We start from the raw sequence: 15,106 nt of genomic DNA, 5'->3' as shown, positions 1-15,106 counted from the left end.
TGCGTGTGAAGTTGCGAAATTGTGAGACGTAGCTGAACAGCGATAGTTGCGTCTGTGAAAGATTCTGTTGGTTAAGAGATTTCTCAAAAGGACTCGTGCGTTGATGGGAAATAGCCAGAAATAACCAGGGGACTGAGTGAGGACGTGTAGCCCTTTAAGAGAAGCAGGTTTCTTCAACTATTGTAGGCGTGATGGCCCACTGGCAGGCGGTGGGACCACGAATTCTGCAAGATCGCCAGGAGAATCGTAAATTGGGCCGGTGCGACTATATTTAGTAATTCGTAACAAGTGCGGTCCAAATCTAGATGAAGTTCGCACTGCCAACAAGAGCATGTCGTCATTTGGCCAATGTCGTAGTGGCAGCACCTTCGGCCGTGATGGAATGAGGCGTTTCATCTGGGGTCTTTTGATGGTATGGTACGATGCACTCAAGTAAAAAAAGAGCAGTGCCCTTAAATTAGAAATGGAATGTCTCATGGGCCCAACAGAACAGACCGGCACGCCTCTCGATCAGGATTCACCAACGCGTTCAGCCCTGCAAATCACGACCTAGCCGGTTCAACCAACACCTGGGCAGGACCACCAACGCGCAGTAGTCCTTCATCTAGCCACCTTAGCAGATCAAACCAACTAGGATGTAGGCCGCAATTGGTCGCCTCAAAAGCTACCCAACCAAAACGACACTGCCGCCGCCGCCGCCGACCGGATCATCATCCCGGCTGCTCAACCAGACTGGAACCAACTGGACGGCCTCGACCTCTGCGGTCGCTGCCAGGACTTCCTACCTCCGCTAATGCCTCAACCACTGGAATCGCTGGCCTGGTCTCTCGATCAAACCAACATGAAATTGGCCGCCGTGGCTCAGGGCCTCTGCGGCCGCTGGCCCGTTCCTCTCTTGGCTTGAAATACCTCGAGCGATATCTCGATTGAGTATGACTACCTAGGTACAAGTGCTCAACACACAGAAAGAGAAGTCACGTATCACGGTTGAAGAGGGGGTCAGGATTTTAATTCGGCCTTCAAAACAGGTTCCTGGCCTGAAACACACTCAAGGCCTATTGCTCAATTTAGTTGTGTTGCGACTTCTCTGTTGAGTTCCCGTCGCGATGTTCAGGAGGCTGTTCAGGAGCGGAGGCTGTTCGGCAGCGGAGGCAATGCTGTACCCAAAATTGTATATATTCCTTGGTTCCCTTAGTCCACAACTCTGGGCTGTCTCCGTGTCATCAACGCAATCAACAGTCTCATCCACATAGAAAACAACATCCTCAATACAAGCAACACTTAACCACACAAGCAAGCAACCTGCAATCACTCAGGAATCAAAACAACAAAGCCACCCATAAACTCGTGTGTCTATCTTATGAGCCCCGCAATCTCTCTAAGCTAAAACTTGTAACAGTTCCACAATGTGTACTTATTACACTGCTCACTATACCTGCTCCTGCCAGAGGAGGGTCTACACGGGCAAGCAATGCACCCCGGAACAAAAGAGGGCCCCAGATCATGTCTACCGCAGCAAGGGCGCCAGGAACGTCAACGCGCCCTGCGGCAACCCCCGATGCACCACACCCCCGCCTTAAGTTGGATGGCCATTGGACATTGTCTTGAGATCCATTGCTTCAAAGAAAGGTTCAGAATTGTGCGTTCAGGATGATATGGATAGCCTGGAGCTTATCCTGGGATTTGTTGTAGCTTGCTTTGGCCGGCGTCCATTCTTTAGTCCTTCTTAGTGAATACAAAAGACAGCCTGGAGCTTCTTTCAAACCCCATTCAAATCTATAACATCTAGTGAGAGGCTTCGGCCACAGGTGTTTGCTTTTTGATTACCTGGCCAACTGTTAAGTCTAGTCTATTATCACATGTTATGAGAGGGGATAAGAGGCAGCTCTCTCCAATAGGTTAATTCAAAGTAAGACGACGCTACCTTCTATCTAACGGAGAGGTCTTGTGCAAATTGTCGTGGAAGGGTTTTAAACCTGAGGGGTGTGGCGCCCCTAGGGCCCCAGTGATTGCTAGCAATCACTGGGCTTATTCACCCACACACGTAGACACACCTACTATTTTAAAAGAGCACGTGTACAAACTAATAATGAAACCACATACCTGGTGTGAGATTGTTAGAAACCATTTTGGCCTTGCAAATTCTTTATACATAATGAGCTCATTGAACTAGGGTATGCCTAGATGTTTCCATCATATTTAGCTTTACTTTGTTGAATATAGTTGGGCGACTTCATGACGCACATTATTATCACAGGAAACAAGTATATTATAATGCTAACTTAAGTAAGTAAACAGTACCTAAAGTACACTTAGTAATTAGGAAGTAGAGTTTAAGGAGTTTATAGCTTTTAAATTCCTTATTCCAGTATATAATAAATAGAATAATATAATATTTTTATATATATATATTATATTACATCTATATTATTATTAATTTTTTAAGCTTCTAGCCTTTAAATAAATGAAATATAAAATAAAGTGATTTAACTAGCTTTTATATAATATAACTTTGTAGAGTTTGTATAAAGCTAAGTATTCCTAACTTTACCTGGTCTCTTGTTGATTACGCCTTTCGAATATAGACTGACAAATTGCCAAAGGTTTCATTGTCAGCCGGGAACACCAACTCGGTATATTCTTTCAACATCTCTTCCACACGCGGCGACACGGGGTCGGCCCTATAAACAATTAGATTTCACTCGTAACCAAAAGGGGCAACTCAACTTGCCACACCACGCTTCGATTTGAAGGAACGACCTCATGTAGGATCATTATCGCTGGCCGCGCGATATCTGCTATGATCTGCCTAATTGGAATGTCAGCGGCAATAGCAATAACGACACTCTCCTCGTCGACCTCGAGGAAGGCCCTCGGGTCATCAAGAACGTTAAAACCAGCTTCGCGTAGGACCTGCTCGTCGACGGGCGTATAGACTGGGTCCTGTGCGTAGCATTTGAGTCCACCGTCACCGCCGCCGCCTAAGACATCGCCAATCGCCAGGGCAAGGGCGTGCTGGGCCATACTGCGCCTGGACTCGCCGGCCCATGTCAAGGTGGAACATGCCAGGGCCACAATCTTTTGAATCCCACGTGGGATCGTAGTCGACGTGAGCATGGACCGGATCTGCGCAAAAAGTTCGCTCCGTTCCAAGGAACGCCTCGCCTGCTCGAACCTCTGCCGCACAGTGGCATAGTCTGCAGCTGGCCATGGGCTTACAAGCTCGCCGGTGTGTGCACGCCGTATTTCGGTCCAGTGGGCTACCTCGACTGGAAGATAGGCACGCCTCAGCGAGTAGTAGTGCAGATCCTCGTCGGCTAGGAGCTCATTTACATCATGATATTCGAGTATTGGTTTTGTCCTGTAGAGTCAGCAACAAAGAATAGCAGAGTGGATCCAGTGGGAGGAAGTGCAGTTGCCGGTAGTCCAGGTAGTGGCATCTTACATGATACAAACATAATCATTCCCAAATGGATGGTCTGGATGTTCCTTTCCAGTGTTGATTTGGAAACAGACAGAAGCACCGTCCAGGCCAACTACGGAAACTTCGTGATCGGGATTTCCACCGCTTTCGAGTTGCTGCACAATATCTCGAAAACTGTCCTTGGTGAAAAACGGTACCCCAGCGTCGTACTTGGTGCTGATGAGTTTATGTGCGGCCGCAAGCTTCTCGTCTTTTTCGTCGAGCGTCATGGGTGGATCCGGTAGATCTGCATGGGCCACGACAATAGTTGCGCCGCCATCTTCGTGGATGGATGGCAAAGACATGCTGGTTCTGAGAGGGCATCGGATGAGACAGCGATGTGGGGTTGGCGCCTTGGGAAATGATGTTGGCAGAGGGGAGCGGGAGGCATGTGTTGATACCAAACAAGAAGGTGGGCTGGCCAACTGCTGCCTCGCCTTACGTAATGCCCGGCTGGTCGCCATTTACACTACGCGCACGCGTCTGTGCATGGCATCTCAGCACTAAATAGACTTCGCAGCCCGACTTTTTGCAGCTGCCACTTTCGAGATCGCGACGCCGGCTGCCTGCCTCTCGCATGCAGGCCACAACGCAATCCACGAACTATTAATACTGCATTTCTGCCCCAGCGATTGCGACACACCGGCTGTACGAACTCTGCGCAAACTGCACAGACTGCAGCACAAACCACCCACACAATGGCAGCTCTCGACCACGAGAGGCTCGGCCTTGTGTTTGCGACCCGCCCCGACATCCTCGACGGCATTAAACAAGCTGCAGGTGCGCTTCACTCACGACATCAACTGGCCCCCTGCCTTGCTAGCCTGGCTAACTGATTGCTTGCCTCCTCGCAGACTCCCCCGAGCGGATCGCCCTCTTCAACTCCATCGCCAGCTTCGTCGCCGAGCAGACCCAGAACGCCCCCGGCGAGCCCAGCGCAAAACGAAAACGGGTCGACGGCAACGATGGCGCAGTCGGTGAGAACGGCAGCAGCGCAGGCCAGCAGGGCATGCTGCCGATACCCACACAGGCGGCCGCCGCCACCGGCACGCAGCAGCCCTCTGTCGTCGGCGCCGGGGCCGACTCGCTGCTGATCGACATGGCCAACGCCGCCGCCAAGGAGGTCATCCTGCTCGAGGTCAAGGAGGTCAGCGTGGCCATCCCCCAGAGGAAGAAGTACGACCTCTGCTTCACCAAGAATTACCTGTACACGAAGCAGGTTGGCACAACTGCGCCAGTGCAGGGCATGGTGTACGACTGGAGCCAACTAGGTGCGTTTGTCTGTCTGTTTGTTTGTTTCTTTGTCGTCTGCTCTGCAAGCTTCTTCTCCTTCTTCCTCTCAGCTAACACAAACCGTCCTCCCAGAATTCGTCCTCTACACGCCCGTCCCCGAGAAGCAGCAGCTCCACTTCAACTACATCCTCTTCCCGCGCAACACCGCCCTCGCCTCCACAAAGTCCTTCCCCCCGGCAGACTTCGAGCCCCTCGTCTTCAGCGTGCCGGCCACCTCCCCGAAGCCGGGCGTCGTCGGCGGCTACGCGGCCCAGACCGCCGCCCAGGTCTCGGACAGCTACAGCTCCCTCATGCACTGGGCCATCAGCAGCCAGCTGCAGAGCGTCGCCAACGCGACGGCGTCCATCGTCTCCACCGACCCGCGCGTCTTCGCCAGCGCCCTGCGCCAGCCCCACCGCCCTAAAGAAAAAGCAGTCCACGTGCGCGCCCACCGCGGCTCCAAGGACGGCTACCTCTTCTTCCTGCCCAACGGCATCCTGTGGGGCTTCAAGAAGCCCCTGCTCTTCATCCCGCTCGACCGCGTCAACGCCGTCTCGTACGTCAACGTCCTGCAGCGCACCTTCAACATGGTCGTCGAGGTCGACGTGTCGCACGCGCCCCAGGTGGAGCAGCAGCAGCAGGCTAAGAACGGCGGGGCGGACGACGAGGAGAGGCCGCTGACCGAGGAGATCGAGTTCGCCATGATCGACCAGGAGGACTACGGCACCATCGACGAGACCTACGTCCGGCGGCACGGCCTGAACAACCGCTCCATGGCCGAGGGCCGGAAGGCGAAGCGCCAGCTGCGGGAGAACGCCAGGGGCGGCGACGAGGAGGCGAGTGGTGCCGCGGCCGCCGCCGCCGCCGCGAACGGGGGAGAGCAGCAGCTCGGGGAGAACCTCACGCAGCTCGCGCTCCTCGGCGAGGACGAGGACGACGAGGAGGACGAGGAGGACTACGACCCTGGCTCCGAGGGGGAGAGCGAGGGCGAGGGCAGCTCGAGCGAGGAAGAGGACGACGACGATGATGATGAGGATGACGATGAGGAGGCTGACGGGTATGACGAGGATGGCGGCGAGGAGGAGGGGTACGCGGAGGATCACGAGTAGTGATGCCTTGCTGCCTGCTGTATGGGAACAAACGAGACTCACTCGGTACGCGGCCCTTGATGGTGATGGCCTGCATGATTCTGTCAACAAAAAGTCAGGCGTTTGGGTTGAATTCAGGGGGAATTATGGGCCGAGGGTAGGGCAACACCCGGGCAAGCTTTGGGTATTTCTAGTTGTGGGCAACACACACACGCACGCACACATGATAGTGGGGCATTCTTCATAGATCAGCCGGGATTTCACGGTATGAGCACGACAACGACCATTGGGGGGGGGGGGGTTACATGACTACAGTATTCGTCACACCCACTGCTGGCTTGCTGGCCATCCTCGAGATCCACGGTGATGATCTTGGTCGGTCGCTATTGCACGCTGTTGGGGCTGAGCCCGGCGCCGTGAGTGAGTGAGTGGCTAGCTAGCTGGCTGGCTGGCTGGCTGGTCGAGGTCTGCAGCCCCCCCTCCCTAGATATGTAACGACTTGCCATCCATTCAACAGACTGGGAGCCATCGTGGACATCCTTACAGTCAATTTCGGTCTCTAGTTATATCGCCCCCGTACTATTTCTGTAATTCGCATTTTAGGCTTTTCGACATTTGTGACGGTCCTGCTGCAGCTCGGGCGGAAGATCCAGGGTCGCCTTGCAATCGATAGAGCCTTGCTTAGAGGCTCAAACGATTTCACGTAGGGCACACATGCTTCCTAATTGGACCTCATCGACTACCAACAAAAAATAGAGATCCATCTAGATGACGAAAATATGATATTTGAATCGTTTTTAAGAGGGACAGGACGGTCGATGACGCCATATATACTGTATTTGTCGGGTCGGGTATCAGATAATAACTATTCAAATTAATTGGCTCGAAGTTAAAGTAAAGTTCTTCGTACTAAGTAACTCGCCAACAGCATATTCCTGGCGCAAAAAAGACCAGGAGAACAGGACCAGGAGGCTTCCACCTATTCAAACCTTAAGCTTCAACCCAGATTAATAAGAACGGAAATTCGCGCACCTAAAATTAGAAGGCGCACACCCTCTCTACTATTCAGCTAATTAGAGTATAGAACCTTAAAGTCCTTATAACTTTAATTAATAAGTATTCTTTATAATTTTAAAGGCTATAAATAAAGTGGGTTAGTCCTCTAGGAACTTAAATTATGTTTATTAACTCTATTTATAACCCTTTGCTATACCTTAAGCTTTAGGGTTCACCCTTTTTACCCTAGTCGACCCTTTTATCGAAGAAGTCTTTATATAGAGTACTTCTTAGTTAGTAGATAGGTGTGTGTCTTTCGATTCTAGGTACGCGAATTTCCATTCTTATATTAATTGATGTTGATGGAATCCTGGCTTTATGAGGTCGGATCATTCGGTAACTCCAAGTCAGTCCACTTCCCGCCGACCGTACCGGTACCTCAGGCTTGCCCGCAAGCCTGCTAATACTTCTTGATGTACGCGGTTGTTAGGATCGGCCATACCTATCAGCTTACGCAAGTGAGCGTGTTTCCAGTCTTCTTGCCGTTCTTCCCAAGTCTTGTGAATGCCGTGATCCGTGCGTATCTGCTGTAATGAAACTGGACGAAGCACAGGAGTGCAAAGGCGCAGGTGGTGAATTGCGTCCCCGCGAGACTCCAGTTTCTCACAGATATCAAGGAGCTCCGTGATAAAAGTGAATCCGCGCGCGCCTTGCTTTTGTGCGACATATTTCCAAGCCTGGATCACGGAGGTTGGTAAGCGAAGCTCCCATGTGCTTCTCCAGGTAAGTGTTGCATTCGTCTGGCCTCCGCTTGACTGGTACTTAAAGAGAGTGGCCAATGCCTCTCTTCCGTTCCAAATCTCCATAGTATCTAGTTGTGGCATTCTCATCGCTGCTGCCGCGGCGTCCTTGAGCATTTGCTCAATATCACTCGGTTCCGATTCAGGGGCCAGCAGTTCCGAAGTCAGTACGAGAGACTGCAGGTTGCTCCACTCCCAGGAAGACTTGCGACAAGAAAAGAATTGGTCGGCTTCAACGAGGAGCGCGCCTGAAAAGTGCTTCAGCTTAAGGCTAGCTTCCGCTGCCATCTGACTGATGGTACGAGTCAATGTTCGATCGGGGTCGGATTCAGGCATCGCATCACGGTCCATTTGACGGAAACTTCCAAACATGACCAGCTTCTGAACGTCCTTCGAGACAAGGGATTTGAAAAATTCTTGAAATTCTAATCGAAAACTGAACGTCAGCCCTACTCACCAGTGGAATGACAATGTAGTGAATGGTATAGCAACGCAGATGCTTACCTCCACCAAAGAACGGCGCAGTGTCAGGGTCGGGATCCATCCATGGCTCGTAATAGAGTTCTTTCAGGCTGGGTAGACGGTCGAAAATGTGAGCGAGCGTAATTAAATTCCATTGCCGCCGAGTCTGTTGGCGCAGGAGAATACTCGTGACTGCTGGAACTGATGGCAAACTCTGCCACCACGGAGCCTCGTCTTCATCGTCATCGAATATTGAAATTTGGTTGCCGGTCGAACTAAAAAGCCCCGAAGAAGAAGAGAGATGGCAGATGCATTCCTTGTTGCCAATAAGCCAATCGTCCCCCCAGTGGTTAGCATTTGGTAGCTGCACCTGACCGATCCCTGGACCGCGAAGGCACTCATCCGAAGGTAAGTCGGGCCTCAAGTGTGAGTATGGACTCCAGTGCTCAAATTCACTGGGTGAGTATACACTGATGTCAAGCATTATTCCGCTGTCTGACTTCCACGTACTAAGAGTCGAGAACATAGCCCGGAGCCCGGAAGCAATAAGGCTGTCGACAGTGTGCGATACCCTATGTGTGCTTCTCATTCGGTCGCCGCAATCGTACCTGCCAAGTTCCAAACAGAACCATATGTAACGCACGAGATGCCGACTGCGGTGGATATTCGAAGGGAACTCGGCAAGGCATGATGAAGTTATCCTGAGCCTGGCAAAATTGTGCCGCTCGACAACTGTCTGCCACTCCCGTGACACCACGGCCAGGCGAGACAACTTGTGGCCGGCATCCGCACCGTGTATTGAGAATTCCAGGATAATGAGCCGGATCTCTGCGGGAAGGCTGCCCCAGAATATATTCGAACTTGATGATTCCATGGTTTGGAATGGTGGGAGGAGAATGATGGCTGTACTGGTCGGAGGAAAGTTCTGATGCCGAGGAGCTGTGTCTTTTCAAAGTCATTCTATGCTCAATTTCAATTAGAACTGGTGGCATGGTCCTCCTACTAGGACTACTAGTAGCATGCTAGCGATGGTCGTGCCCCTCCGCGCTTTGCGCTCAAGCACGGGTTTACTCTGCTTTGCAATAGCTTATTACTTAGCAGACTTACTGCGACGTGAACATATCCACTCCGCCGAACTAACTTGATTAGCAATCCTCCGTTCTGCTTGTCTACTGTTGTCAGATGCTCGTGTGAAAGGTGTCTGGGATGCGTGCCAGTGCCGGCGTCAGTGTGTCTTGTGACTCACGCACAGAATACTAGTATCAGCCGGTTTCCACCTAACAAGAGATGGCCTGCACATGCTGGTGAAAACTATGTACCTATCTAGGTACTCAGCCTACCCCATATTTCCATAAACTGAGATTGCAATCTCTCACGGCCTCAGCAGTGAGAGCACCTCGCCAGCCCATAGATACAAGCAGGGACCCACTGCTTTGCCGGCTTTCTAGTCAGCGGCACCGCTGGGAGCGATGCTTCCTAGCCTTGTCTGCACGGTACGAGGCCGAGGCCACGTGCTATATTATATTGTCAATGTGCCGTTATTGGTATTTTCTTTTTTTAAACGCTGGGTCTCAGCCGTTGACTACTGTAAGAAGGCACTGCATATATCCTATATATATGCGGATTCGGGTCTTGAGCGTTTGCTACAGTATGAAGGCGCCATGTATGTCCTCGGACGTATGCGGAATAGAAGCCAAACCATATATCCCGAATCCGTAGCGTCCCATCACATATTGTTGTACGCTTAAAACCTCGGCTTCTTTTCCTTTTTTTTTCTATAAAAAAAATAATGTCAACAACCGTGTAACAATACCTCAGGACGCTTCGGGCAAGTGGCCTCAGCCCCGTGCCGCACAGATAAGGCTACCTAGCTGTGAAGCATCTCATGAATCTCAAGTGCCCTCCTTGGGCGAAGCCAAGTACCCGTGTACCCAAAGAGCTCTTTGAACTTGCCCCCGTTCTATTTGGTAGCACAACAGATCATCAACGACAACATCACACAGCATATAACGCCCCATAAAGAGTAAGCCAACAGCCCTGACGAGGCAAGACGACAAGACATGTCTGTTCTACGTGTTCGGGCAAAGCTGAATGTCCCGATACCGGCATCCCAGCCTACATCGATGGCGCCGACACCACCACATGCCCCTCCGGCAGGCTCTTTCGGCCCAGAGGCACCAATACAACAAGCTCGTCGGCGAGATTCTGCGTACCAGTATGTTCCGCTCCGTGCGTGTCCTGAGCTGTTGTCCAGGCCGGTGTTTGTAGGATATTCTCGATGCCACGGGACAGTAATTCCCCTAGTGGTTGAGCTGTGGGGCCTGCGGGTGAGGCAAAGTGGATATCTGGTTCTCATGTTCGCGGTTGATGAGTGAGTAAGTATTCCACGTGGTAGTTCCCTTAGCCAACAGTCTAGCTTAACTGCCTTTGTGCACCAGAGACTCGGACTGATTTGACTTTACGAGCCCGTTCCAAGCTGGCCCTGGTCGGACGAAAGCTCGCGGTCCCCATCCCACCACGCTACCTTAGGGTCCTACCTTCGTCTAGTCAATCCGGCCAAGACGTCAATTTCAACAACACACGCACACACATGGCATATAGACTGGGACGCACCCGCCCCGGCCAAAGCCCCTTACACTTTGCGCACCCAAAGTCATACGCGAGTTGTCACCCCAATGAGTCTTTCCCCCTCTCTCTCTTCTTCTTTTCCGGGCGTCGCAACCCGGGACCTCTCGAACTCACCGGACTCTGGTTGGGAGCGGTGGAAAGTGGTGGTGTGTGGTTGGGTGGGTGGGTACCCGTGACAGAGCCTTGGGCCGACGACGGCCTGAAATCTATATGCATGGATAGCATCCGTCCGTTACTGGCCTGGCTGGCTGGGCGGCTGGCCACCTCGCACCACACACACACGGTTTGTGAGCTGACAGGGAGACGCGCCATTCATCAAGGGAGGCCAGTCCAGGTTCATTTGGGATACCACCGCCCATGCTGATCCGTTCGATGTTGATTCATGGCAGGTCCGGGCCGGATGATAACAAGATGACTTTGCGGGAGACCGGTCTGTCTAGAATCCCAAGGAAGCTCTCCCACTATCAGAGTCAAATCTTGGCCGGCTTCTTCCTCTTGGCGAAGAATTTCCGAGAAGCCTCTAAGACGAGGATGGACTGCCGCACTGAGGCCACGAGCTCCGTGTCCTCGTTGCAGATGGTGACTTCGAGCTGCATACTACCACCAGAAAGCAGGCTCACTGCCGTTCGTATGAGAACAAAGCGCAGCTCTTCCTCGGGCAGAGCTCCCCTATACTCCATGTCAATCGTCGGTATAATCCCAAATTAGCAGGTTTGAAAGCCTATGTCCGACCCTGCGGTTAGCGTAGCCAACGCGGTGATCAACGGGTTTGACGAGATCTATACCTCAGCAAGAGTGTTCGTAATTGGGAAAATCACGCCAGGATGGTCTTGGGCCCACTTCTCATCGACATTCGATCTTGATGCTCCAGAGCCGGTCTGGTATGTCTGCCTCGGCTTCGGCATTTTTGGACAAGCCTTGGATCTCTCCGGAAGGAATTACGGGAACTGTGACAATTAGCATGCGGCAAAAAGAGGTGACAGTACCAAACACAAAACCGCTGTCCAGAACCAGCAAGCACCACTGTAGCTTGTAGGTTCCTGGCGGTTGGCACTATGATTCTCTATTCGTATTGTTTTAACGCGCACGTGAAAGCCAACTTACAACAATCCTTGTTATTGGCCTCACTCGTGACAAGCTAGAATATCAGGCTGCACATGGGCTTTGGGAAACTAGATGGAGTAGGCCTGGACTCGGAGCCCCGGAGGTGCTTGACTCCGGGCGTGCCCCATTTCTCCGGCCATGCAGCCGGCCAGAATCTCGCTATCGCGACCCAATTTCTCCCCACCGAGGGGCACACCCACTTGATCAGTCTGGAGACGCGGATGGGGTCTCAGCCGGCTTCCAGTGTACCTAGGTATGTGGCTGCCATCTGCATAGTTACCTTCTCCCACGCGGGGAAACTCCTCACTGTTATCGTCTTGTTGGTCGTCTATTTTTAACCCCAGTTACATGTCTCACAAACTGAGAAAAGAACAGATGACGGTCTTTTTTTATCAAGCTGATTTCGTCCCGTGGTTGTGTCGGTCAACGGTAAAGGACGGCCTCATCTTTGCCGTCTGATGTTTGAGACTGAAGTTGCGAGCGGTCTCGGACGGACAGTTGCATCGTGTTACAAATCAGTCGTGCTCACACAAAATTCATTCACTCATGGTGAACGCATAGTTCGTCGCCTTGTATGTAGATTGCACGTGCTATGTCGTTACGAACAGCAGTCCCTGACTTGTGGCCGGGTCTTAACGACGTCAATTGATGATCCGCAGTGGCCTGTGGGCCCCTCTCCGGTCCGGCGAACCGAGGCCGATCTGCACGGGGAAGGGCCCCCAAACTGGGCTGGCTTCCGGGTTGTATTAGGAGGGTCTTGTGCCCTGGCAGTCTGGATGCTATAAATGTATCGTCCGACCTTCGACACTCCGTCCCGTCGTTCCCCTTTTCACCCACTTTTGTCACGCCCGGTCGATACATCTGACGCACCCTCGACTTGATTGCGCCGTGTTTGACGGAGGGTGCAGGAGGCATCCGAGAGAGAGACGATCTGTGACATCAATCAACATAACTTATTTTGAGGATCCGCGGATGGGTCAGACACGCAGCCACAGCAGGAAGACGCTGATAGTCAGGAGTGCCACAAAAATTCCCGGAAAGACGTCAACTTGTTTGGTTCATACAGCTGGATGGTGAGCGGCTGGCCGTGTGCCAGGGGCCTATCCGTCGGTCTTAGCAAACCTCCTGCGACGAACCTCCTGTCCGGGGCGAGCTTCGGCTGCCGACGATCAGTCTTGGCCGCCCGGGGGGTGCCCCTGCAGTGCTAGTCCGGTTCTGTCCAGTCTGCGTGCACGCATAGGATGGTCTGGTGATGAGGCTGAACAGGTCCCCCAACCCCAAACCCACATTTCCTGACGCAGGCTGGTGACTGGCCCGACTGGATATACGGCCTGGGCAGTCAGGATGGCACACTCCCATGCTCGAGACATTGAGAGAAGGGACGAAAACAAGATAAGCTATGCTGATCGTGCTATTATTGCCCTGCCCTGCCCGGGATGCCATGCCTGGACACCGGGTTGAGGTTTGGCGATCGATGAGATCCTCAGACAACTGCCGTCACGCCTGGCTGGGGGGATGGACAGCACTTGAGAAGACAGCACAGACATTCATCCGGAGGGGTACGGCCGAGACGAGACGGGACGGTGATGGCCCACGATGCAGCGTCCATCACTTGCGTGCACCCTCGAGCGAGCGTGCGTTCGAGGTCTACCATCATAAATACCTTCCCTTCTTCGCCATCGAGCTGTGCTAAACCGTTCTCGTAGTTGGCATCCAGTTTCCCGTGAATCTTACAATTTCACCTTCCACTATCCTATCCTCCAACCACGGTCTGGCTACCGACTCATCTACTCATTCTTCTCTCCTTCACTTACACACCACAATCACTGCAAGCAGTCTCCCACTCCACCCGCCAACATGCGTTTCTCACATGCCATCGTCGCCCTCATCGGCGCAGCCCACGCCATGGTAAGATAATCCACCCTCAGACACCCACCCACCCACCCACGCCCTGTTTCCAAACTCGGCCAAATAAATAAATATCATCATCCCCGCTAACCCAAACCCCCCAAAGCCCACGGTACCGAACCTCGTGAGCGCCCCCAGCGTCGCCCGCGCCGTGGCAGCCGACCCGGCCGCCCTCGACGCGCGCGACAGCTTGTTCCGGGCCGCGCCCCGCCAGGCCAACGGCACAGCCGCGGCGCCCGCAGGCGGCGAAGAAGAAGACGATGATGACGAAGAAACAGCAGCCCCCGCCGCGGCGGGCGCTACCACCGCCGGTGGGGCCGCCGCTGCGCCCGCGGCCGGAGCCGAAGAAGATGATGACGACGAGGCCCCGGCGGCGGCGGCTCCAGCTGCTGGTGCTGGTGCTTCCGCAGGCGAGGCACCCGCGGCGGGGATGATGCCCGCCGGCGAGGCACCCGCGGCTCCCGCAGCCGGGGCCGGGGCCGAGGAAGACGATGACGACGAGGCCCCGGCGGCCGCGGCCCCAGCAGCTGGAATGATGCCGGCGGGCGAGGCCCCCGCGGCTGGGATGATGCCCGCCGGCGAAGCCCCCGCTGCCCCGGCGGCCGGAGCCGAAGAGGATGATGATGACGACGAGGCTCCCGCAGCCGCGGCCCCCGCGGCTGGGATGATGCCCGCAGGCGAGGCCCCTGCTGCTCCCGCGGCCGAGGGCAATGACAAGCGGTCCAAGAACCTCTTCAAGTTCGGCGTCAAGACGCGCGATGGAAAGGCGGCCCATGCTGTTGCGGATCTTGCTGCCATGTAGGGTTCGCACGAAGGGCCGGCGGGCTACGAGCGCTGCCGTCAACTGGTTGCACGGCTGAGGCCCGCAGCGTAGGTGGTCTGGCTGCGAACGATGCTGGTGCTGAGCCTCTCACAGGCTTTGGGACATGGAGTACATAAAGGATGTTCTACGGGGCCTTTAAGTTTCAGCTACAAGGCGGACTTTGGTATGTAGATACAGTTTGCCGTCTACTATTATTGAGTGCCAGTGTGATCATGATGGGGATTTTCAGATTGATAGCGAGGCAGGTCTCAACAGCCACCACTTGAGAGGAGACACAGTGGTGGGTGGCTATGGGATCTTCACGCATGCGAGCCGCTCTAAAGACTGGTGGCCTATGATAAATGACTACGTATTTCCTACAGTTGTTTAATAAATATGTTGAAGAGACTCGTGGCTCCCTTGATATATTCAATACCCACGGCATGACAAGCGGTCCAAGGACATGAACATCTCAGTCGCGTTTTTTCTCACTGTGACTCTTCCGCGGTAGTTTCAGTGCAAGTAAGCCCGGGGGCTCAGCAAAGCTACTCTGAGTGTGCATAATCATCCGAAGTGTTGAGTA

The 15,106-nt window shown here is 53.5% G+C and overlaps 4 protein-coding genes across 4 annotated transcripts; 2 read left to right on the top strand and 2 right to left on the bottom strand.

Moving 5' to 3' along the window:
- Positions 1–2,484: 2,484 nt before the first annotated feature.
- KVR01_006355 (uncharacterized protein) lies at positions 2,485–3,826 on the bottom strand. Its single transcript, XM_044784069.1, has 3 exons — positions 3,446–3,826; positions 2,732–3,361; positions 2,485–2,681 (listed from the first exon to the last, which is right to left on the bottom strand). The coding sequence occupies exons 1-3, from the start codon at positions 3,766–3,768 to the stop codon at positions 2,567–2,569; spliced, it is 1,068 nt and encodes a 355-aa protein (XP_044645158.1). The 5' UTR covers positions 3,769–3,826; the 3' UTR covers positions 2,485–2,566.
- Positions 3,827–3,984: 158 nt separating this feature from the next.
- KVR01_006304 (uncharacterized protein) lies at positions 3,985–6,657 on the top strand. Its single transcript, XM_044789151.1, has 3 exons — positions 3,985–4,243; positions 4,318–4,734; positions 4,829–6,657. Exons 1-3 carry the CDS (start codon positions 4,162–4,164, stop codon positions 5,842–5,844), a joined length of 1,515 nt encoding a protein of 504 aa, XP_044645107.1. The 5' UTR covers positions 3,985–4,161; the 3' UTR covers positions 5,845–6,657.
- Positions 6,658–7,226: 569 nt separating this feature from the next.
- KVR01_006361 (uncharacterized protein) lies at positions 7,227–7,907 on the bottom strand (the record flags this gene model as incomplete). Its single annotated transcript, XM_044789535.1, has 1 exon — positions 7,227–7,907. The coding sequence occupies one exon, from the start codon at positions 7,905–7,907 to the stop codon at positions 7,227–7,229; it is 681 nt and encodes a 226-aa protein (XP_044645164.1).
- A 4,749-nt stretch (positions 7,908–12,656) lies between these two features.
- KVR01_006176 (uncharacterized protein) lies at positions 12,657–14,931 on the top strand. The gene is made up of 2 exons (XM_044787960.1): positions 12,657–13,721; positions 13,828–14,931. The coding sequence occupies exons 1-2, from the start codon at positions 13,671–13,673 to the stop codon at positions 14,521–14,523; spliced, it is 747 nt and encodes a 248-aa protein (XP_044644979.1). The 5' UTR covers positions 12,657–13,670; the 3' UTR covers positions 14,524–14,931.
- Positions 14,932–15,106: the final 175 nt, after the last annotated feature.

Source organism: Diaporthe batatas, assembly GCF_019321695.1.
Source record: "Diaporthe batatas strain CRI 302-4 chromosome Unknown Contig00006, whole genome shotgun sequence".
Lineage (NCBI taxonomy): Eukaryota > Fungi > Ascomycota > Sordariomycetes > Diaporthales > Diaporthaceae > Diaporthe > Diaporthe batatas.
Note: the sequence above shows the minus strand (reverse complement) of the source record. Positions and strands in the feature narration are given on the sequence as shown.

What these genes read in the sequence shown, in the direction of transcription:
- KVR01_006304 (XM_044789151.1), top strand. Translation starts at nt 4,162, where the DNA reads ATGGCAGCTCTCGACCACGAGAGGCTCGGCCTTGTGTTTGCGACCCGC. An exon ending in CGGCATTAAACAAGCTGCAG is followed by an intron (nt 4,244 to 4,317) that starts GTGCGCTTCACT and finishes GCCTCCTCGCAG; the next exon opens with ACTCCCCCGAGCGGATCGCC. An exon ending in GTACGACTGGAGCCAACTAG is followed by an intron (nt 4,735 to 4,828) that starts GTGCGTTTGTCT and finishes CCGTCCTCCCAG; the next exon opens with AATTCGTCCTCTACACGCCC.
- KVR01_006355 (XM_044784069.1), bottom strand. Translation starts at nt 3,768, where the DNA reads ATGTCTTTGCCATCCATCCACGAAGATGGCGGCGCAACTATTGTCGTG. An exon ending in AATGATTATGTTTGTATCAT is followed by an intron (nt 3,362 to 3,445) that starts GTAAGATGCCAC and finishes CTGACTCTACAG; the next exon opens with GACAAAACCAATACTCGAAT. An exon ending in TCAAATCGAAGCGTGGTGTG is followed by an intron (nt 2,682 to 2,731) that starts GCAAGTTGAGTT and finishes AATTGTTTATAG; the next exon opens with GGCCGACCCCGTGTCGCCGC.
- KVR01_006176 (XM_044787960.1), top strand. Translation starts at nt 13,671, where the DNA reads ATGCGTTTCTCACATGCCATCGTCGCCCTCATCGGCGCAGCCCACGCC. An exon ending in TCGGCGCAGCCCACGCCATG is followed by an intron (nt 13,722 to 13,827) that starts GTAAGATAATCC and finishes AACCCCCCAAAG; the next exon opens with CCCACGGTACCGAACCTCGT.